At 46.6% G+C, this 22,350-nt stretch overlaps 1 protein-coding gene across 1 annotated transcript in view; it reads right to left on the reverse strand.

The window, feature by feature from the left end:
* The window catches only part of ATP6V0A4 (ATPase, H+ transporting, lysosomal V0 subunit a4), an 87,519-nt gene that overhangs the window by 8,669 nt on the left and 56,500 nt on the right, over positions 1-22,350 (reverse strand). Inside the window, exons 15-20 of the mRNA XM_011941556.1 lie at positions 21,360-21,453; positions 15,840-15,958; positions 14,587-14,803; positions 11,552-11,659; positions 6,240-6,356; positions 1,188-1,305 (exon numbers count right to left, since the gene is read on the reverse strand). Of these exons, the coding sequence (XP_011796946.1) occupies positions 1,188-1,305; positions 6,240-6,356; positions 11,552-11,659; positions 14,587-14,803; positions 15,840-15,958; positions 21,360-21,453 (773 nt within the window). The remainder of the gene's footprint in view (positions 1-1,187; positions 1,306-6,239; positions 6,357-11,551; positions 11,660-14,586; positions 14,804-15,839; positions 15,959-21,359; positions 21,454-22,350) is intronic.

Raw genomic sequence — 22,350 nt, forward strand, 5'->3', positions numbered from 1 at the left:
ATAGATAGATAGAAAGAATTGTATTTCTGGGTCTGGCCTGACTGACCCTGGACTGCTGTGAATTCACAAAGGTAGTGAGCATTTCCCGAGGGTCAGCTCAGTGGGCAGCAGACTGACTCCCAGCAATGCTCCTAATCAAGGCAGGCCTTCACTGAAAGGTCAGCACCTTGCAGGAGGGCATGGTAGCCTGAAAAAACATGTTCCCCCATCCCCAAAGATGTCAACATCCTAATCCTAATAACCTGTCAACATACTATATTACATAGCAACAATGGCTTTGCAGATAAGATTAAGCTAAGAATCCTGAGAGAGGGGCGTTATCCCGGATTATCTGGATATGCCCAGTGTCATCACTAGAGTCTTTATAAGAGGAAGGCAGGAGAGTCACAGTCAGAGAAAAAGGAGATTTGATGCTAGAAGCAGAGGTTGAAGTGATGCAAAGAGGAGCCGCAAGCCACGGAATGCAGGCAGTCTCAAGAAGCTGGAAAGGCCAGGAAACTAATTCTACCTGCAGCCTGCAGCAGGAGCACGGCTGCCCACACCTTGATTTTAGGACTCTGGCTTCAAAAACCAGAAGATACCAAATTGTGTTGTTGGGTTGGTTTTTGTTTGTTTGTTTGGTTGGTTGGTTGGTTTTTGAGACGGAGTCTCACTCTGTAGCCCAGGGTGGAGTGCAGTGATGCGATCTCGGATCACTGCAACCTCCGCCTTCTGGGTTTGAGCAATTCTCCTGCTTCAGTCTCCCGAGTAGCTGGAGTTACAGGTGCCCGCCACCATGCCCAGCCAATTTTTGTATTTTCAGTAGAGGCGGGTTTCACCATGTTGGCCAGGCTGGTCTTGAACTCCTGGGCTCAAGGAATTTGCCCAAACTCTGCCTCCCAAAGTTCTGGGATTACAGGTGTGAACCACCATGCCTGGCCAAATTTGTGTTGTTTTAAGCCACGAGTGTTTGTGACAATTTGTTATAGCAGCAGTAGGAGACTATTAATACAGAGGGTGACCACCCCAGCAACGTGCAGCCAGACCCACAGAAAAGGCACATGTGCCTGGGAAAGAAGAGCCATTCTTTCGGCAAACATCCACAAATAACTCAGAGAAGTCACCTTTACCTCCAAATACATTGCACCTGTTTCCCGGGGTGTTGGGGAGAGCTGACCGCCCCCCTCTCCCTTGGGCTGCTCACTCACGTGCATGAGCCAGGCTGAGGGCCCAGAGCCGCAGGTAGGAGGCTGTGTTTGAAATGCAGCCCAGGCAGTACTCGATGGTGTGGATGGCTTGGTGGACAAAGATGTCTCCAAAGTTGAACTGGAAGACAGAATTGTTTATTTTATTTCATTGAGAACTTTTTACACAAAAGTTATTACAAATGATGCGAAGATGAATAAGAAATGGGCTTTGCTGTTCAGACACTTTCAGTCTAACTGAGGGAAAAGAAATAGTAATAGACTTAGAGAAAGAATTATCAGCACAAAGTCATATGTTATGTGTGTATTAACGTTCCCCAGCAATAGCTGAAAAAAAAGCTCAAAGACGACAACTGGGTGGTAAGGGGAGATGAGATCTGTGCTGTGCCAGGAAGGCTGGGTAGGGATGTGACTTGAAGGAGAAGAAACTGTTCCTGAGGAGGAAAAGGATCCCTGGTTGGGGAAAAACACGTAGCTGGGAATATCACCAAGTCAAGTTGGAAAGAAAACAATTTGGCTGGAACTGGGAGCTTGTTTAGGCGAGGAATAGAAGACAGTGCTCCTGTGTGGAAGTTTCTAGAAAGGCAAGCTATGAGTAAAGTTGAAGAAACAACCTGGATTCACTGAGGAGCCACAGAGGCAGGTTATTCTGGTAGCATCATGGTTTAGAGAAGGGACAGCCTTAAAGTAAAAAAAAAAAAAGACAATTTGGTTATGAGCTCAGTAACACAGGAAAGAAGTAAATAACAGAACGAAGACAGCCGTGACTCATTCTCCCCTCATGCTTTCTGATGTGACAGATACTTTTTTTGAGGGGGAACAGGGTCTTGCTCTGTCACCTAGGCTGGAGTGCAGTAGCACAATCACAGCTCACTGCGGCCTTGCCCTCCCAGGCTCAGGTGATGCTCCTATCTCAGCCTCCCAAGAAGCTGGGACTACAGGCGTGCATACCCGACTAATTTTTGTATATTTTTTAGAGACGGGGTTTCACCATGTTGCCCAGGCTGGTCTGGAACTCCTGGCCTCAAGCAATCTGTCTGCCTCGGTCTCCCAAAGTTCTGGGATTACATACTTGTAATCCTGGCTGTGGGGGACAGTTTGACTGGTGCTGTACATGCCCTCAAGTTGCTCACAGCCTAGTCAGGAGAATATGTAGAAGGGCTCCCATGCCACACTCTGAGAAGCGCAACGACCAGGGCATGCAGTAGTATCACGGGAACACAGAGAAGGCCCCTTACCCACTCAGGGCCAGGGCAGGCGGGGCTCTGAGGCTCCTAAGCCCAAGTAGCTGGAAGAATGGCATTGACAGAGGAGGTGGGCAGCTGGCTCTCCACATGCTGAGTTGCAGAGGGCAGTGGGCCTTATCAGTAGATGCTCCACACATGGGAGCACAGGTGGAACTACGGAGGCCCCGAAGCAACGTTCAGGCTGAAAATGGACTCCTGAGGCTGCATGTGCAGGAGGACGCAGGAGATCAACAAGGGAAAGATCAAGGAAAGAGGAGATCACGCCTGTAATCCCAGCACTTTGAGATGCCAAGGAGGGTGGATCACAAGGTCAAGAGATCGAGACCATCCTGGCCAACATAGTGAAACCCTGTCTCTACTGAAAATAAAAAAATTAGCTGGGCACGGTGATGCGCGCCTGTAGTCCCAGCTACTCGGGAGGCTGAGGCAGGAGAATTGCTTGAACCTGTAAGGTGGAGGTTGCAGTGGGCCGAGATCGCGCCACTGCACTCCAGCCTGGAAACACAGTGAGACTTTGTCTTAAAAGAAAAAAAAGAAAGAAAGAAAGAAAAAAAGAAAGAGGAGCCCCTAGTCTTGGGAAACATCTTCATTCAGAGACAACAAAGCAAGGCCAGGCACGGTGGCTCATGCCTATAATCCCAGCACTTTGGGAGGCCGGGGCAGGTAGGTCACTTGAAGTCAGGAGTTTGAGACCAGCCTGGCCAACCTCTACTAAAACTACAAAAATTAGACAGGCATGGTGGCGCATGCCTGCAGTCCCAGCTACTTGGGAGGCTGAGGCAGAAGAATTGCTTGAACCCAGGAGGCGGAGGTTGCAGTGAGCTGAGATCGTGCCACTGCACGCCAGCCTGGGTGACACAGTGAGACTCTGTCTCAAAAAAAAGAGATTACAAAACAAGAAACTGATGAGGAAAAGGAAAGATCGAAGAAGCTGGAGCAGTCACGCTGCAGTCAAGGATGTCTGCGGAGGGAGACACCCTGGAAGAAACGCGGGTGCAGTCCCTGATGTCAGAGTTTATGGGGACAAGACAAAAATGAGAACCTCAATTCAGCAATGAAAGTAGCTGCGAGGAATCGAAGGGACAGGGATGGGCAGAGATAGAGTGAGTAGGTAGAGAGAGTCAAGGTAAAGAAGAACTGCATAAGAAATAATTAAACTTGGCCAGGTGTGGTGGCTCATGCCTGTGATCCCAGCACTTTGGGAGGCCGATGCAGGAGGATCACTTGAGCCCAGGAGTTCAGAACCAACCCGAGCAACAAAGTGAGACCCCATCTCTACCAAAAGTGTAAAACATTAGCCAGGTGTGGTGGCATGCACCTGTGGTCCCAGCTACTCGGGAGGCTGAGGCAGGAGGATCGCTTGGGCTCAGGAGGTCAAGGCTGCTGCGAGCCATGATTGTGCCACTGCATGCCAGCCTCAGCAAAAGAACAAGACCCTGTCTCAAAATAGTAATTATAATAATAATAATTAACCTTACCGAACAGGTCTGGCTTTGTCTTGGCTCCTGGGAGGTAACCTCTAAACCACTGGCATTTCCAGCGTGAAAGGGTCTTTGTGTTTCAAGCTGGGCCCCTGGGACCACACCTGATCGTTTATGCTAATGCAGTGGCTCAAGTTGGGCACCTCATATTTGACAGTCTGGCCACACCAGAAAGACCAACCACATGCTTAGACAGTTGGGACTGATCTGAAAGGTGGGAGAGAGCTGGGGACTGAGTGCAGCAACTGCTGGAGCTGCACCCATCAATCAATCATCAGTCACTCAATTAATCAATCCTGCCTGCATAAGGAAACTCCAGTAAAACTTTGGACACTGACGCTTGGATGACCGGCCTGGGCTGGCCATCCTCTGCACATCTTGCCACACATCAATGTGCCTCCAAGGACACAGCTCCTCATTTGGAACTCACTGTCCCAGATACTGCCCTATCCTCTCTGCCTTTCTGGTCTGAATTCTTTTGCTACAAAAGCAGTAAGTGGACAGGTACGGTGGCTCACACCTGTAATCCCAGGGCTTTGGGAGGCCGAGATGGGCAGATCACCCGAGGTCGGGAGTTAAAGGCAAGCCTGGCCAACAGGGTGAAACTCCGTCTCTACAAAAATACCAAAAAAAAGACTGCACCCCTAACTTTGAGTTTGGCTAACCCTGGTGTGGAGAGAAGCAAGAAAGGAACTTGAAAGAGAAACAGGAGGAGGCACACATTTGCCTGGAGACGGAAGACCCATGCATGATTAGACCTGGGAGAAAGAGGTCCATGAATGGAGACTGAAGTTGCCCAAGCACGGGCAACCTGTTCACGTTGCAGGTGGCAGGTGGAAATTGTCTGGATATAGATTAAGGGCAGGAGGAGAAGAGATGAGGGAGGTTGCCCTGGACAGGCCAGGACTTGAGGAGTCAGAAGATACGTGGGTTGGATTCTAAAACATTCCAGCAGGTGTGACAGACTTGGTAATGTCAACAGCCACTACTGCGGATCACTCTGTACCTGGAATTTTCTTGGAAAGAACTTTCATGATCGAGATTTTTCATTAATTCTAATTAATCAAGATATATATGCATATTTTTTCAGACAGAGTCTCTCTCTGTCGCCTAGGCTGGAGTGCAGTGGCGTGATCTCAGCTCACTGCAACCTCTGCCTCTCAGGTTCAAGTGATTCTCCTGCCTCAGCCTCCCCAGTAGCTGGGATTACAGGTGCCCACCACCATGCCTGGCTAATTTTTGTATTTTTAGTAGAGACAGGGTTTCACCATGTTGACCAGGCTGGTCTTGAACTCCTAACCTCAAGTGATCCGCCCACCTTGGCCTCCCAAAGTGCTGGGATTACAGGCATGAGCCACCACACACGGCTACCTAGAGAAAACTTTTTAAAATAAGTAATTAATACCACAAATGGAGCCATTTATAGCACCTGTGGTCCTCATGGGAACCCAGTCCCCACTCCCAAATTAGAACAGAGCTCTGGTTAAAGCCTCTAGCCTGGGATTCACAAATGTGGCTGACTTCAGTCAACACGTGGAACAGACAGCTGCCTTCATCTGGAAGGATGCGGCCTGGGCTCCTGAGGGGCAGTGGCTGTCCTTGCACAAGCAGAGGCGGGGAGGGATGAGGGAACAAAACAATATATGAATTCACATGAGAGGCAGATAACATTACAAAGAGATCACAGGGGGCCAGGCATAGTGGCTCACACTGTAATCCTAGCACTTTGGGAGGCCGAGGCAGGCGGATCACCTGAGGTCAGGAGTTCAAGATCAGCCTGGCCAACATGGTGAAACCCCATCTCTACTAAAAATACAAAAATTAACCAGGTGCAGTGGCAGGTGCCTGTAATCCCAGCTATTAGGGAGGCTGAGGCAGGAGAATCACTTGAGCCTGGGAGGCGGAGGTTGCAGTGAGCTGAAACTGGCTCATTCCAGCCTGGGCAACAGAGTTAGACTCTATCTCAAAACCAAACAAAAAAGAGAGATTATAGGGGTGTGATGTTGAGCCAAGGAGGCCTCAGTGACACGCAGGACCTTCTATGTTACTAGATCTGAGGCTGATAGTCACCTGACACATACAGATGCAGCAGTACTTGGACTAAAATATTAAAATGTGCCCAGATTGGCTGATAAATAGCTGTTCTGATCCTCTTAGACTAGCTAGTACGTCCCCTTCCCTGAGACCTTCACAGCCTCCCAGGACTCAGCAGTGGCAGGGCTACTGCCCCGTGGGGCCCTCCAGACCCGCCCAGCTCTACTGCCTGTGTCCAATCTAGAATCTGTATAAACTGGGGAGTCTTCCTCAGGGGCTCTCGTCTCAGATACCTCTTCCCCATGGTCATCCTGAGCCCCGTGGGCAGAAGTCCTCTGGCCAGAACCGCTGGAAGGGCTGGAGCTGTCACCTTCGATGTTCTCGGTGGCATCTTCTTGGATCCTGGATGCCTGCAGCGGACAAGCAGGGAAATGAGGAATGCACTCAACTCACCCTGAGAATTCTAACATGTATAAATATAAATAAAGGCTCTCCTCAAACACTATGTATATACCAGACATTGTTCTAAACATTACACTATCTCACTAAGCCCTCACAACAACCATTTTATATAAGCACAATTATCACCCTATTTTCTAGAGAAGTAAGCTGCAGCACAGAAAGGTTAAGAAATGTGCCTGGGAAGTGGAGGTTGCAGTGAGCCAAGATTGCGTCACTGCACTCCAGCCTGGGCGACAGAGTGAGACTCTGTCTCAAAAAAAAATAGAAATGTGCCTGGCCAGGCACGGTGGCTCACGCCTGTAATCTCAGCACTTATGGAGGCTGAGGTGGGCAGATCACTTGAGGTCAGGAGTCCAAGACTAGCGTGGCCAACATGGTGAAACCCTGTCTCTACTAAAAATACAAAAATTAGGCCAGGCACAGTGGCTCATGCCTATAATCCTAGTACTTTGGGAGGCTGAGGTGGGTGGATCACCTGAGGTCTGGAGTTCAAGACCAGCCTGGCCAACATAGTGAAACCCCGTCTCTACTAAAAATACAAAAAATAGCTGGGCATGGTGGTGCGTGCCTGTAATCCCAGCTACCCGGGAGGCTGAGGCAGGAGAATCACTGGAACTCAAGAGGTGGAGGCTGCAGTGAGCCGAGATCACGCCACTGCACTCCAGCCTAGGCAACAGAGCGAGACTCCATTTCAAAAAAAAAAAAAAAATTAAAGGCCAGGCACAGTGGCTCATGCCTATAACCCCAGTGCCATGGGAGGCCAAGGTGAGAGGATCACCTGAGGCCAAGAGTTCAAGACCAGCCTGGGCAACATAGAGAGATCCCATCTCTATAAAAATACAAAAATTAGTCGGGCATGGTAGCACATGCCTGTAATCCCAGTTACTCGGGAGGCTGAGGAAGGAGAATCGCTTGAAGCCAGGAGGTGGAGGTTGCAGTGAGTCAAGATTGCATCACTGCACTCTAGCCTAGGGGACAGAGTGAGTCTCTATCTCAAAAAAAAAAAAAAGAAAGAAAGAAAGAAAGAAATGTGCCCAAGATCACACAGCTGGCAAGGCGGGTAAGTGGCAGAGCCATGATTCAAACCCAGCGCCTGACTCCAGTGCATGTGCTTTTTCTCCACAATGCTCCAGAATGTGCCAAATTATGCAGTCTCGACAGTAAAGCAATGCAAGTATGAAAATGCCTTTCCATTGTTAAAAGAAATACACACGGTCGTAAATCATCAGTCGTACCTTCCATGTAGCCTTGTGAAATTAACTATAAAAATAGCTTAGGAAAAATTCATGGAAAAAAAATCTATTCATAGTCACCATTCAACTTGGTCTGGTTTTAACCCTAAGTTTGAATGGCATATTTCTTTGAAGTCACCATGAAGCTTAATGTCCCATGTCCAAAGTTTTTCTAGAATGATCTCATGGGAGGGGTATTGTAATTAGGCAACAACGTATCTGGACTCTTTTCTTCCTTCCTTCCTTCCTTCCTTCTTTCCTTCCTTCCTTCCTTCCTTCCTTCCTTTCTTTCTTCTTCATGGGAGGGGTATTATAAATTAGTCATCAACGTATCTGGACTCTTTCTTTCTCTCTCTCTCTCTTTTTTTTTTTTTTTTTGAAAGAATTTTGCTCTTTCGCCCAGGCTGGAGTGAAGTGGTATGATCTTGGTTCACTGCAACCTCCATCCCCGGAGTTCAAGAGATTCTCCAGCCTCAGTCCTCCTGAGTACCCGGGATTATAGGCAACCACCACCACGCCCGGCTAATTTTTGTATTTTTAATAGAGACGGGGTTTTGCCATGTTGGCCAGGCTGATCTCAAACTCCTGAACTCAGGTGATCCACCTGCCTCGGCCTCCCAAAGTGCTAGGATTACAGGCGTGAGCCATTGCACCCGGCCAGGGCCCTCCTTTCTTTAGCAGGTCTGCACTTAACATTTGCAGGGCTCTAGGCAAGAGTAAAGACGGTAGTTCACATGCCATATGTTGAAATATGTAAAAGTTATACATCAAGCCAACAAATTCCTAAATAAAATAGGTTCCATGCTTGAGCCTAGGAGTTCAAGATCAGCCTGGGCAACAAAGTGAGATCCCATCTCTCAAAAAAAAAGAAAAAAATTTAGCCTAGCTAAGGGTGCACCTGTCCCAACCACACAGGAGGCTAGGGCAGGAGGATCTCCTGAGCCTGGGATGCTGAAATGAAGTGAGCAGTGTTTGCGCCACTGCACTCCAGCCTGGGTAACCAAGCAAGACTCCGCCTCAAAAAAATAAGAAAGTGTGTGTGTCTAGGGGTTCTCGTCTCCTAGCTTAAAAAATAAATCTGTGTAAAAACTGGGAAGGCCGTGTTGAAATTCAGAATTCATGCCATGCCATAGCAGCGTGGGAGCTGGCCCTGGACCAGGGAGCCCTCTTTTTTTCACCTCTGGCTTCATCCTATATCATGAGGGCCTTGTATGTGCACGCAAACACCCTGACCCAAAATGTCTAAGTTCCACCTGCCTTCCCCACAGACAGCTGCCCCTTGGCTACCCGGGGACTCGCAGTGTCCATGCCAGTGGCCTGGTTTGCCCTCAAGTTTCTTGATTTGAGTGCGGGTGACATGAACGTGTTCATATTGTGATACTTCATGGATTGGTACCTTGTTATTCATGCACATCTCTGTATGTTATATGTTTCAGTAACATTTACCATAAAAAACACACATGTCGAGATGAAAATTTAAATAGAAACACACAGTTATTTCACTATGACCTGAGATGTGGGAGTATGGGGGGACCTGGGTTCACAGCAGCAAGTCGGAAGAGGAAACAGAACGTGGGGGGCCTGGTGACTGGCCACAAGCGCTCTCAGAAGGAGATGTGTACTCACTGGCTGCCCACAGGGCGTGTCATCAGGGCCATGCCACAGGCGGCCCTCTAGTGGAGAGGTTCGCAGGCCACATTCTGCAGGGACCCAGGTTGTAGGAGAGGCTAATAGACAGGACCCCTGTTCATATTACCTGAAGTCCGTCAGAACAAATCGTTTATCTCTATGGATTAGGTCTGTAAAATTTCATGAAAGAGAGGTGGAGAGGGGGCAAGTAACGCCATTATAGGACCATCTCTTGAATGGAGGTGGTAATGTTTCTAACATATAAAGGACCCTAAGTAGCCGCTGGAGGAAACAACCAACAGCCGTGCATCCCAAGGGCCAAGGGAATAGGCCTCCACGCCGTCTTCAGGAGCTCCCGTTACCAGTCACTTTCAGAGCTATCATCCATGAAGGCAGACTAGGAAAACCCTCTCTCCCGCCTTCCCTCTGTTTAAGTCAACTGGCGGCGCAAAGGAGAAATCTACCTCTTTGTTGAGATCAGCAACTGTTTAAAGAGCTTGTGTGGTGCGAAGAGCAAGACAAGCTATTATTTTACAGTCCTGGAACTCAGGAGAGCCTACAGTAACCTGGCTCTTGGCTTATGGACAGATTTAGTTCCTAGAAAAAAAAAAAAATACAATCACTTGAGGCCGTAAGTTTGACAGCAGCCTGGGCAGCATAGTGACAGCCCATCTCAGAAAAAAAAAAAAAAACCTGAGCCAGGCAGGGTGGCCTGCCTGTTACTTGGGAGGCTGACACAGGAGGATGGCTTGAGCCCAGGAATCAGAGGCTGCAGTGAGCTATGATTGTGCCTGTGAATAGCCACTGCACTCTGGCCTCAGAGACAGCGCGAGACCTGGTCTCTAGAAAAAAAACAAAACTTGCATCTCCTTCTCCAAACAGGTATTTGCCATCCTCTTTGAAATACCTGGTCACCTGTCTGGACAAGCACCCACCTCAACAACCCTTAACCACTTTGCTCTCCTACCAATTAACCAAACAATAACCAAGACTTCCTTGCTTTGTCTTCCTCTTTATGCATATCTCATATAGATTACATTTCAGCTAAGCTTTGGAACGAGTTCAGACTGGCAGGAAATAAGGAGACAGTGGGAGGAGAGGCAGGTGACAGAAAAGCAGAGCGTCACATAGGGACAAACTTCCTGAACTCAAGTCTCATCATGTCTAGGTCCCTGACTCTGCTGCCCGTCCAGGTCAATATCCAACAAAGATCTCAGAGAAAGAGAATTTAATCTGAACACATCTACAACCATTTAAAACACACATGGTCTCAGCACATTCCGCTTAATCTTTTGCACTAATAGAGGAAAGCAGAGAACGATCATCTCAAACCTTCTGTGTGTCACAGCTAGATGCTGATGTCCTCTGGAAGGTTAATCTTCCTAAATCCTATTTGGTTTAGGCTGATATTAAACTCTGCTTCACCCCTGAGTACATCTGAGGCTCACGGGCAGTTTAGACAAAAAGAGAAAGTGGGCTGAAACTGGTATTTGGCAATAGGGGAAAAATCACAAACAAACAAAAACTGATCTAATTGAATTTGTTTATTCTTCTAATTCCCTGACACAATCTGTAACATAATACAGTAAAGTCTCACACAAAAGCTTTTAATATTTGTTTTAAAAGTAAAATTATAATATTATTTATAACTAATAAAACAACCACATTCAGACCCTTATAAATCATTAACTACCACTAGACTCAGCACACATACACCCTGAACAAAGTCTGCAAGACATAAGGTTTATTTTATTGTATTTTATTTTTGAGACGGTGTTTCACCCTTTCGCCCAGGCTAGAGTGAAGTGGTGTGATCTTGGCTCACTACAATCTCCCCCGCCAACCCTGGGTTCAAAAGACTCTCCCACCTCAGCCTCCCAAGCAGTTGGGATTACAGGCACCCACCACCACACCTGGCTAATTTTTGTATTTTTAGTAGAGACAGGGTTTCACCATGTTGGCCAAGCTGGTCTCAAACTCATGACCTCAGGTGATCCACCCACCTCGGCCTCCCAAAGTGCTGGGATTACAGGTGTGGGCCACCATGCCCGGCCAAGACATAAGGTTTAAACGCGCTTGCCCTTAATCGAGCGTCTTGCTGGAAATAAGATGGCCCAGTGGAAAAGTCTAGCTCCATAGAACGAAACATACACAGGGCGGGTCAGTTCCTCAACACCATTCTTCCAGCCCTGGCAGCCCAGGACGATTCTCTCTAAACCCAAGATTTATCTTTCCAGAAACCCACATTCCTATGCAAAGTAAGGTGAACTGAAACAAACAGCCCTTACCTGGGATTTCCGATGACTGGCTCTAAGAATAAATGGCTTAATCAGAAGCATCCACGGCACAGAGATCAAAGCCATAACCACAAAGAAACTTTGGACTTCTTGCTGCAAGACCAAAATGGCGAGATCTCATCATTTTCACATGACAGAACAGCACACTTTACATGATGAAAATGACCACCATGGACCATCTCACTAGCACTTTATTTTGAGAGATCTAAAGCATTTCAATGAATCCATTGACCTTCACATCTGGAATATTCCCCTTGCAGATAGAGAAATATCTCTCCAGTGTATCCAAATGTTCGACACAGGGTAGACACTGGAAACTCTCTGTAGTCCTCATTCTCTGAGTAGCCCCTTGTGCCATATGTAACCAGTCTTTTAAACAAGAAGTACACATGAAACATTACAAAGGCACCCCTTGTCTTCAACTCCGTCCCATGGGGGTCGTTTTCACCTGGGTCTGATGAAAACTCTGGCAGGCCTCATGACGTCACCAGTCACTCGGTGGTACTCAAAAGTCCTTGGGTCACTTTAAGTCATAAATATTATTCAACCGGTAATTTTATATTTGGAGTCCTAGATAATTATCTGAGCTCTCTTGCTCCTATCTCTTAAAAAAGAAAAAAGAAGTTCCTCACCATCGCTACCTGACTTTCATCCCTTCAGCGTGGGCAAGTTACTCAACAGGCTGTGGGTTACCCACTTTGAACTCACTCTCGGTCTCTCTCGCCTTCCGTTTGGAGTGAGGCAGCCGCGGTCTTCAGGCCTTTGCTGAAACCCTAGAGGAGTCCCTGTTATCTTCCCGCTCCAGATCACCTTTCACATCCTCACACCCTTGCCTCCTTTCTTATGCACACCCCAGCGACCAGTTTAGAGGAGTGACTCATAGCTGCTATGGTCAAAAGAACCAGCCAGCCTCAGAAGGCTCAGTCAGGGCTGCTGAGAAGGATTGAGAACACGGGGCTCAAAGGAAATAGAAAAACATATCTTGAGCCTTCACCTTTCTCCAAGCATTCTGACCAAGGTCACAGTAAATGCCAGGAGACAATTTATTATCTCAATTGTAACAAGATTCACCCTGATAATAGAGGGAAGACTTTATCTGTTCCATCTTCCACCCTCACTCCACTATTTTTTTGAGATGGAGTCTCGCTCTGTCGCCCAGGCTGGAGCGCAGTGGCGTGACCTCGTGCCTCCTGGGTTCAAGTGATTCTCCTGCCTCAGCCTCCTAAGTAGCTAGGATTATAGGCACCCGCCACCATGCCCAGCTAATTTTTTGTATTTTTAGTAGAGACAGGGTTTTACCACGTTGGACAGGCTGGTCTCGAACTCCTGACCTCAGGTGATCTGCCTGCCCTGGCCTCCCAAAGTGCTGGGATTACAGGTGTGAGCCACTGTGCTGAGCCTTTTCTTTTTCTTATCGATGCTTGGGTAGGGAAAGAGGACACAACTAGTAATTGAACTCATGAGAAGGGGCGTGGCCGTAGAAACATGACATTAACTAGGACATCTGATGGGCACAATCGCTGACAGACAACCTTTGCACTGAAGGGCAGCTGGCCTTGTGGAACTAGTCACAGGGCTTCATCCAGAGGAATCAGGACCTATAGAAATGGGCCTTTTTTAGTGAAAATCTACCCTCAGATAATATGATCAGGTTAATCACTGGGAGAAGCCAAGGAGAAAAAGCTACTGTTATTTGTGTTATCAAAGAGTTACTTACTGAGTTATTTTTATATCCAGCTCCGATAGGATTTGCATACCTTTTAAAAATAAAATATTGGCCAGGCGTGGTGGCTCATACCTGTAATCCCAGCACTTTGGGAGGCTGAGGTGGGTGGATTACCTGTGGTCAGGAGTTCGAGACCAGCTGGCCAACATGGTAAAACCCTGTCTCTAATGCAAAAACTAGCTGGGCTTGGTGGTGGGCGCCTATAATCCCAGCTACTTGGGAGGCTGAGGCAGGAGAATCACTTGAACCCAGGAGGCGGAGGTCACAGCCAAGATCGTGCCACTGCACTCCAGCCTGGGTGACAGAGTGGGACTCCATCTCCAAAAATTAATTAATTAATTAATTAATTAAATATTAAGTTGACAGTGAGGCTAAAAGAAATGGAAGAAATCAGAGTGGCAATAAAGTGCAACGGTTGGGATGAACTGTCTCTGGAAGAGGAGCAACAAATGCAAAACAGCAGCTCCCGCCAGCTTTGGAAGCTCACAGAAGAGCATGAGCTTGATTCATGGTTTTCCAGAAACCATCTACCCATGTGAATACAGGGCCTTCTCTTCTTGATTCTATTTCAATTATTATTCTTGTTAATTTAGCCAGAGTGCACTCTTTGAATAAAAGATTATTAAATATTAAGGTGCCATAGAGAACATTCTACCATTGCAAGCCTATCAATTTGAAGGGTTATTTTTTTTCCCGCTTCATAGCCAATGTACAAGACAATCTTCAACCCCTCTGCAATTATCCATCTCATGTATTACCCAACAAGAACGGCTGCTGCAGCCACACCATAGCCCTCAGTGCTTGCACCTTCATTTAATAAGACCCTTTTGAAATGTAAAGGATGTAACAGCCTCCACTGGACGCCAAGATGGCTCAGTTTTACAAATAATTACTTTTGGCAACACTCAAGAGTGGGAGAGAGGCTGGGTGCTGTGGCTCACACCTGTAATCCCAGCATTTTGGGAAGCCAAGGCAGGTGGATCACTTAAGGTCAGGAGTTCAACAGCAGCTTGGCCAACATGGTGAAACCCTGTCTCTACTAAAAACACAAAAATTAGCCAGGCGTGGTGGTGTGCACCTATAGCCCCAGCTACTCAGAAGGCTGACGCAGGAAAATCGTTTTAACCCAGGAAGCAGAGGTTGCAGTGAGTCAAGATTGCGCCACTGCACTCCAGCCTGGGTGACAGAGCAAGACTCTGTCTCAAAAAAAAAAAAAAAAAAAAAAAAAGAGAGTAGGAGAGACATTTGACATAATCAAGTAAATAAAAGAAGAATTTTAAAAAAGCAGAAATACCTGATGTTTGTAGAGGGGTGCATTGGAAGAGTCACCGTAGTTAAACAGAAACATGTTGATGAAGTGGATGAGGATGCTGGGGGCGTGCTGAGATACATGGACGTCAAAGCAGCACCACTTGAAAATGATCATGAAAACCAGGTATCCAAACAGACACAGGATAAAAATCATCTCAGGGATAAATTGCAGAATGATGTTGAGAGTTCTTCTGAAGTATCTGGGGGTGGAAAACACACACATACACAAGATAGAACATCAAGGGAACATTAGGACTTAATTATTCTCTCAAAGCACAAAAGCACAAAATGTTCTATCTTTTTTTTTTTTCGCACTACTGGCAAACAACAGCACCCCACATCCCCCAGCAAAAAGCAATCCTGTATGGATGCGTAGAAAAGAAAATAAGAAGGAAATACTGGAAAGTGCTTTTGCACAAAAGAGTCAGAGAGAACCACAGTCTTGAAGTAACATCAAAAGCAAAGGTCATGCCCACACAGAGAGGGTGGTGATCTGACCACAGCTTCGCACGCGGACCTAGCTCACAGTTGCACATTTAAAGGCAAGAGGATACATAATGGGGACTTGGAAGCTTTTTCCTAAGAACGCTCTAAGATAGGGGTCGGCAAAGTGTGGCCCACAGGCCAGTTGAGCCTATCATCTGATTCTGTACAGCCTAGAAGTTGAGAATGGTTTTTGTTTTGTTTTTGTTTTTTTGAGATGGAGTCTCACTCTGTCACCCAGACTGGAGGGCAGTGATGTGATCTCGGCTCACTGCAACCTCTGTCTCCAGGTCCAAGAGATTCTCCTGCCTCAGCCTCCCAAGTAGCTGGGATTACAGGCGCCCACCACCACACCTGGCTAATTTTTGTATTTTTAGTAGAGACAGGGTTTCACCATGTTGCCTAGGCTGGTCTTGAACTCCTGACCTCAGGCAATCCACCTGTCGGTCTTCCAAAGTGCTGTGATTACAGGTGTGAGACACTGTGCCTGGCCTCCAGTCTTTTTTTGAACCCTCAAATATTTCTGCGGCCAGAGGAGCACTTACCTCGGAGAGACTCTGCTTAGGAGAAACGGAGGTGCTGCCATTTCCAGCCAACCAGCTTGTCTTGGCTCAAGCCAAGATGCCCAGGGAAGTACCCCGCATAGGCAGAAAACTTGTACAGAGAGATGCGGGTCCCAAACCAGTGGCTCTGTCACCACTCATCATCAGTGTGATCAGACAGAGCAGGCAGAGAGTCCATCAGGAAACTTACATGTGATTGAAAAGGCTGAGGATGACACCAAAAACCATCTGGACAATTCCCAGGATCACCGACATCTTCATTTTATAGGAGTTCAAAAATGTGAGTTTGTTTGAAGCCAAGTTCCAAATCTGGATGGGAAATGGTGCAAAAAACAAGTGAGAGAGTCTTAGAAGTTCTACTGGAGTCGAGGGCTACAGCACAACTTTCCCTGAGCAAATCGTTCTGGGAACTGCACTTTCATATTTCAGTCCAGCTCAATGTATACATTTTAGAGTCTGAAAAGGAAAAAAGGATGAAACCCTTTATAAATGCAACTTTAAGGACAAAAGTAATAGGATCATTAGTGCTATCATCAAACTGCTGGAGGAAAATAGGGGAGAAAAATCCTACGTGAAAAGATAATCTGGGACACCGAGGCAGGTGGGTCACTTGAGGCAAGGAGTTCAAGACCAGCCTGGTCAACATGGTGAAACCCTGTCTCTGCTAAAAGTACAAAAATTAGCTGGGCATGGTGGCGGGTTCCTGTAATCCCACCTACTCAGGAGGCTGAGGCAGAAGAATCGTTTGAACCCAGAAGGCGGAGGCAGCAGTAAGCTGTGATTGTGAAACTGCACTCCAGCCTGGGTGACAGAGCAAGACTCTGCCTCAAAAAAAATAAATAAATAAAAAGAGGAAAGCTAACCTGCACCATTATGGCAAGAGCTCAGACTTGCCTCAGTTTCCCTAATCATGGTCTGTAGATCATTGGCCTGTGAATGTATCCAATCCTTTTTAATAATACCACCTCTTACTCTGAAAGTCTGTAGTGCTTCACATTATGAAACATTTCCCCAGGCCCTTCTCAAAAAGCTGTTCCAGTAGCCAATCTTTGTAAGCACGATGGGTAAGACACCGTCCCTGTCTTCTACACGACCCCTGTTTTAAACAGCACTGCCAGGTGGGGATCATGTGTACCTGTCCTGCCCCAAACGATACTGATGATACTGACATGAGGAGAAAGCACACTGGGTGGTCGTGCAGGGGGCAGGTGGGTGGAGGGGTTAATTAGGGTCTCACGCTGGCTAAGGACCAGAGTCACTAACATTCATCTTCCCCATTTAAATCTCAGCAGCCCCATGGTCTCCACTCCCACTCTGTGGAAAGGATTCCAAGTCCTTGCTCCTTCCCCTGTCCCCATCTGTACTTGGGGTACATCCCAAATTCTTTTCAGGTTTGCTCTGGGACATGTCAAAGGTGACAAGGACACAATGGCTTTCTCACCTTTTCTCCTAAATGACTTCCTCCTCCAAACTTCTTTGCTTCTGTTAAGGGGCCAACATCCAACCAGACACAACCTCAAATACAGTCATCTCACTCCCACCAACACATGCACGTGCTCACATGGTCAGGTGCTAATTTAGGTGCTAATTTGCACTGATCCTTCTTTTGCAATGTCCTGAGCCAGGCCAGAGGTGCACCTACTGAGGAGGTGGCTGCTGGGAAGCGGGGAGAAGGGACTCCAATAACAGGTGCTCAGACCCCAGAGGTGCCTCCTCTACCCTCACACGGGCCTTGGCATCTAAGTGGCACCAGGTGTGTCCCAGCCCTTGGCATTCCCCTTGCCCACCTGGCTGGACAGTTCCCACAGGCACACTCAATGCAGTGAGGGCAGGTGTGCTAGCACACTTGAAACCCAGCCAAATCTGACACATTAAAAATGTTGGCCAGGTGCAGTGGCTCACGCTTGTCCCACCACTTTGGGAGGCTAAGACAGCAAGATCCCTTGAGGTCAGGAGTTTAAGACCAGCCTGACAACAAAGTGAGACCCCGTCTCTACAAAAAATTTCTTTAAAAATTAGCCCAGCATGGCATGGTGGCTCATGCCTGTAATCCCAGCTGCTAAGGAGGCTGAAGCAGGAGAATCACTTGAACCCGGGAGGCAGAGGTTGCAGTGAGCTGAGATCGCACCATTGCACTCCAGCCTGGGCAACAAAAGTGAAACTCCGTCTCAAAACAAACAAACAAACAAAAATTAGCCCAGCATGGCATGGCACATGCTCGTAGTCCCAGCTGCTTGGAAGGCTGAAGCAGGGAGATTGAGCCCAGGAGGTCGAGGCTGCAGTGAGCCATGATCATGCCACTACATTACAGCCTGGGCAAGAGAGCAAGACCTTGCCTCTAAATAAATAAATAAAAAGAAAATTTTAAAATGTTAGTAGTTAAGTACCAAGCACATACTAAGCAATTTAGATGTGTCTATTTCATTTAGTTCTACTGAAAACTCTGTGAGATATAGTTATTCTCATTTTACAGATAAGGTAATTTATCATAACCGCAGGAAGAGTAATTTACTTACATACCTAGGAAGAAATAACATAAGAGCAACTAATATTCAAGAAGTATTTACCACGTGTGTGCATCAGACTCTGTTCTAGGAGTTTTACGTGTAAACATAATTTCATTTGCTGAGCAACCCTAGGAGTTAGGGCTGGTGTTTTTTTTATTTTTATTTTTATATGTATATATATATTTTTTGAGACAGAGTCTTGCTCTGTTGCTCAGGCTGGAGTGCAGTGGTGCAATCTCAGCTCACTGCAACCTCCACCTCCTGGGTTCAAGTGATTCTCCTGCCTTAGCCTCCCTAGTAGCTAGGACTAAAGGCACCCACCACCACGCCCAGCTAATTTCGTATTTTTAATAGAGATGGGATTTCACCATGTTGGCCAGGCTGGTGTCGAACTCCTGACCTCAAATGATCCGCATGCCTTGGCCTCCCAAAGTGCTGGGATTACAGGTGTGAGCCATCGCACCCAGCCTAGGGCTGTTATTATATGCATTTTATAGGCGAGGAAACAGATATAAAGATGTCAACATGCTCAAACTCACAGAGCAAGTAAACAGAAAAGCAAAGAGTTAAACACAGGCAGTCTGATTCCCGCGTTAAGAGCCCAGGCTCTTAATCATTTTGTTGTGTTCATTTGTTATAAAATTTTCAGAAACACCTTAAAGGTGTGGATAGAACATTACTTGAATCTGGCTCTACGTGGCCAAATATTTTGTGATTTGATTCACAAATAGATGCCAAATGCAGTCAGTAAATGCGCTGTAGAAATTTGTGTTATGTAAAAAGTAAGCCTATATATATATATGATACAAGTACTAACACAGGGACAGACATTGATATGGTTTGGCTGTGTCCCCACCCAAATCTCATCTTGAATTGTAGCTCCCATAATTCCCATGTGCTGTGGGAGGATGCCAGTGGGAGATCATTGAATCACGGGGGTGGTTTCCCCCATACTGTTCTCACGGGAGTCAATAAGTCTCACGAGATCTGATGGTTTTATAACGGGAAACCCATTTCACTTGGTGCTCATTCTCTCTCTTGCCTGCCACCATGTAAGATGTGCCTTTCACCTTCTGCCATGATTGCGTGGCCTCCCCACACAATCTTTTTCTTTATAAATTACCCAGTCTCCGGGATTCTTTATCACCAGCATGAAAATGGACGAATACAGACATGTTCTGTTAGAGTGGTTATCTCTGAGGAACAGGACTGCAGGAACTGGAGAGGTAGGAAACGCAACTTCTACTTTTCTTTTCTTTTCTTTTTTTTTTTTTTGGAGAAGGGGTCTTGCTCCATCACCCAGGCTGGAGTGCAGTGGTGTGATCTCAGCTTACTGCAACCTCAGGTTCCCAGATTCATGTACTTCTCCTGCCTCAGCCTCCCGAGTAGCTGGGATCACAGGCATATGCCACCATGCCTGGCTAATTTTGGTATTTTTACTTTTTTTTTTTTTGAGATGGGCTCTCACTCTGGTTGCCTAGGCTGGAGTGCAGTGGCATGATCTCAGCTCACTGCAACCTCCACCTCCCAGGTTAAAACAATTCTCCTGCCTCAGCCTCCCAAGTAGCTGGGACTACTGGCATGTACCAACATGCCCAGTTAATTTCTGTATTTTTAGAGGAGACAAGGTTTCACCATGTTGGCCAGGCTGGTCTCGAACTCCTGACCCTCAAGTGATCCACCCGCCTCAACCTCCCAAAGTGCTGGGATTATAGGCATGAGCCACCACACCTGGCCAACTCCTGCTTTTCTTTATATAATATTTTGTGTGGTATAGATTTTTAAAATCATATATATATGTATTATTTTAGGATAGAAAGACCAAAAATTGTCAAAAGTCTAAATGTTACTAGGAACAGATTTCATTATTTTCAAAATCCCACATTCTCTTTCACCCTGACATATTTTCTTTCTTTTCTAACTTGTGGGCAGATGACAAAATTGCATGCAGAGTAGAAACTCAGGATCATTCAGTTCTGCAATGTGAAATACTGTAGCTCCACTCTGTCTGAGGAGCAGAAATGGACAGGCAGGATTTGCTGATGAATTAACTGTGGGCTGTGGAGGGGAGAGACGAGACTATCGGAGCAATGAGATTCCAAACAAAGGAAGATCAACAGACCCTAAGATCATCCCCATCTATATTCCTTCTCCACCTGCTTACTAAACATGAAATTCCTTTGACCAAGGACAACGTCTTGCAGGCCACAAAAATTCAAATTAGTTTTTAGCGCTTTGCAACTTAAAAACCAGCCTTCAAGGACTTTACCACTTTTGATAAAACTTAGAATGCAGGTGTCCCTGGGTGGCAAGTATAAACAAATCCTGGGCAAACTTTCTGTTTTTATAAGGGCAGGGAGGCGGGAGATAGCAGGATGACCCAGGAAAACTTAAGAGGAGGTGACCTGTATGCCAGGAGAGACAGGAGAACCAATTTTAGGGCTAGTACTATTTACTTCTAACTGTCAGCAACAAAAACTGAGGTCTCAGGTTCTCTCCCATAAAGAAAGAGCTTAGAAGAAACATGGACAGCATTTGCCAGGTTCAGTTTTCATTTGGAGCATAAGGCCGCCACCTGGTGGCAGCATGCACTGGACCAATAGAAATAAACAGCTTTACATGAATGGGCATGTGTTATGGCTCCTCAAAACCACTTTATATCTACAGGCAGCAAGGAAGTATCGTTTTGCTTAGCTCAAATCAAGCTGACTAGGATAGATATAACAAATAAAATGAAGCAAATACCTTTTAAAAAAGTGTCAACTCTATGCAGTAAAACAAAGCAAACATAAAAACAAATCCACACTTCTTTAGAAACAAGGGAAATGTTTCCCACTGCGAGAAAATACAAAGCAGGGAACTTAAACTTGATTAGGATGCTAAATAGCTTATGTAATATGCATTCTCCCCAGGCAACCAAGTGCCTTTTAAAGAAGCAATTATTAAGCACCAGGGATGTGACTGATGGAGAAAGAGGCAGATGTTTGGGGAACTATATGGAAAATGGGGCTGGGTAGAAGGTGTAGATAGAACATTTACTTGAATCTGGCTCTATGTGTCACAAAAACATCAGCAGAAGTTATTTTATCTCAATACAAGTTTGTTGATTTGACAGGCTTTGTTGGCCTTTTCTTCTCTATCCAGAGGTCTCCTCCACAAGACAGTTCGCACAATAAATATTTAACCCAAGAAGACATTATTACCGGATCAATCCCAAATGGGTATGGATTTCCAAAATACACTCCTGGTATGGCTGGGTCCAGCTGCAGATATGGATTTTCCTCCATTACATGAGTACTTTAGAGGGAGAAAGGGAGAAAAACAAAAAATGATTAACCGGGGCAGAAAAAATACTATAGTACCACCAGTCATGAACTTGCCCACCAAAGCCCAGCTATTGGTGCAACTCATGAATTCGGTTGATTCAATATCTACTACGCATCAAGTATTGTCCTAAGCACTGAGGCTACAATCTGAGTTTCCAAAGAGATCTCAACCTGATGTGCTAAAGTAAAGAAAATCAGGGCCGAGAGCAGTGGCTTACATTCATAATCCCAGCACTTTGGGAGGCTGAGGTGGGAGGATCCCTTAAACCCAGGAGTTTGAGACCAGCTGGTTGTGGTGGCACATGCCTTTAGTACCAGCTACTTGGGAGGCTGAGGAGGGAGGATCACTTGAACCTGGGAGGTCAAGGCTGCAGTGAGCCATGATTGCACCACTGCACTCCAGCCTGGACAACAGAGTGAGACTCTGTTGAAAGGGAAAAAAAGGGGGAAGGGGGAGAGGGGAGAGAAGGGGAAAGGGAAAGGGAAAAGGAAGGAAGAGGAAGGGAAATCAGGAGTTGTACACACATCAGAACTGAAGTAGAAGGCAGGGATGCTGGGAGAACACAGGAAAGAAACCCCAGCCCAGGGACACGCTTGGGAAGTCTCCTGAGGGAACACTGGAGCTGCTTCTGAAGGATGGATTGGCTTTTTGTTTTTTTTTTTTTTTGAGACGGAGTCTCGCTCTGTCGCCCGGGCTGGAGTGCAGTGGCCGGATGTCAGCTCACTGCAAGCTCCACCTCCCGGGTTTACACCATTCTTCTGCCTCAGCCTCCCGAGTAGCTGGGACTACGGGCACTCACCGCCACACCAGCTAATTTTTTGTATTTTTAGTAGAGACAGGGTTTTACCACGTTGGACAGGCTGGTCT

The sequence above is a fragment of the Colobus angolensis genome, unplaced genomic scaffold (assembly GCF_000951035.1).
Source record: "Colobus angolensis palliatus isolate OR3802 unplaced genomic scaffold, Cang.pa_1.0 Scaffold2, whole genome shotgun sequence".
NCBI classification, from domain to species: Eukaryota; Metazoa; Chordata; class Mammalia; order Primates; family Cercopithecidae; genus Colobus; species Colobus angolensis.